At 37.2% G+C, this 758-nt stretch overlaps 1 protein-coding gene across 1 annotated transcript in view; it reads left to right on the forward strand.

Annotated features, from left to right (window-relative positions):
• The window catches only part of LOC123172548 (probable protein phosphatase 2C 37), a 6,039-nt gene that overhangs the window by 5,112 nt on the left and 169 nt on the right, over positions 1–758 (forward strand). The window contains exon 4 of the mRNA XM_044589499.1: positions 455–754. Within this exon, the coding sequence (XP_044445434.1) occupies positions 455–754 (300 nt within the window). The remainder of the gene's footprint in view (positions 1–454; positions 755–758) is intronic.

Below are 758 nucleotides of genomic sequence, written 5' to 3' on the forward strand. Positions count from 1 at the left end.
GCCACTCATGATAATATGTAGTGAATTCGTGTATTTATTGTAGTTGCATCCTATTATCTGATCAAATATTGCATTGAGCTATCTTTTCACAGTCTTGCCTTCAACAACCATACTTGGTAAACCGTGAATTCAAACTCATTAATAGTCTTACCTTTAGCAAGGATGTTATTATGTGTTGGTGCATTAACATTGATGTCAAATTGATAGTTCAGATTCAGTTTATTTGAACATTGTTGTTTTCTGATAAAATCTTTCATAAGTGGTTACTTACTTGGTCTTGATGGATATATGAGAGTTGATTTCCTAATTAATCCCAAAATAAAATAACATAAATGCCAATTTTACTTTTTTGGAAAGGTTATTCATTTCTATAACAAGTTGGTTTTTCTTTAGTATATGTGTGTACTGATTCTTAAGGTATTACATCTCATTAAACAATGAACTATACTCATAGGGCACATGCTCCTCAAGCCTGAAGTGATATGTGAGCCAGAAATTACCATAACTGCGAGGTCGGAGGATGATGATTTCATGATCCTTGCAAGCGATGGATTGTGGGATGTGATGTCAAACACGGTGGCCTGCAGAGAAACCTTGAAATGCTTAGAAGATAAGAGCACCAATGCTGGCACAATGGTAGGCCGCGAAGAAGAGGTTCGGTGTATATGCGCTACGTTCCACCTCACGGATCTCGCCTTCCGTATGCATAGCCGAGATGACATATGTGTGGTTGTGATTGATCTAAAGATCAGGGGTTA

This window comes from Triticum aestivum, unplaced genomic scaffold, assembly GCF_018294505.1.
Source record: "Triticum aestivum cultivar Chinese Spring unplaced genomic scaffold, IWGSC CS RefSeq v2.1 scaffold44348, whole genome shotgun sequence".
In the NCBI taxonomy this organism is placed as follows: domain Eukaryota; kingdom Viridiplantae; phylum Streptophyta; class Magnoliopsida; order Poales; family Poaceae; genus Triticum; species Triticum aestivum.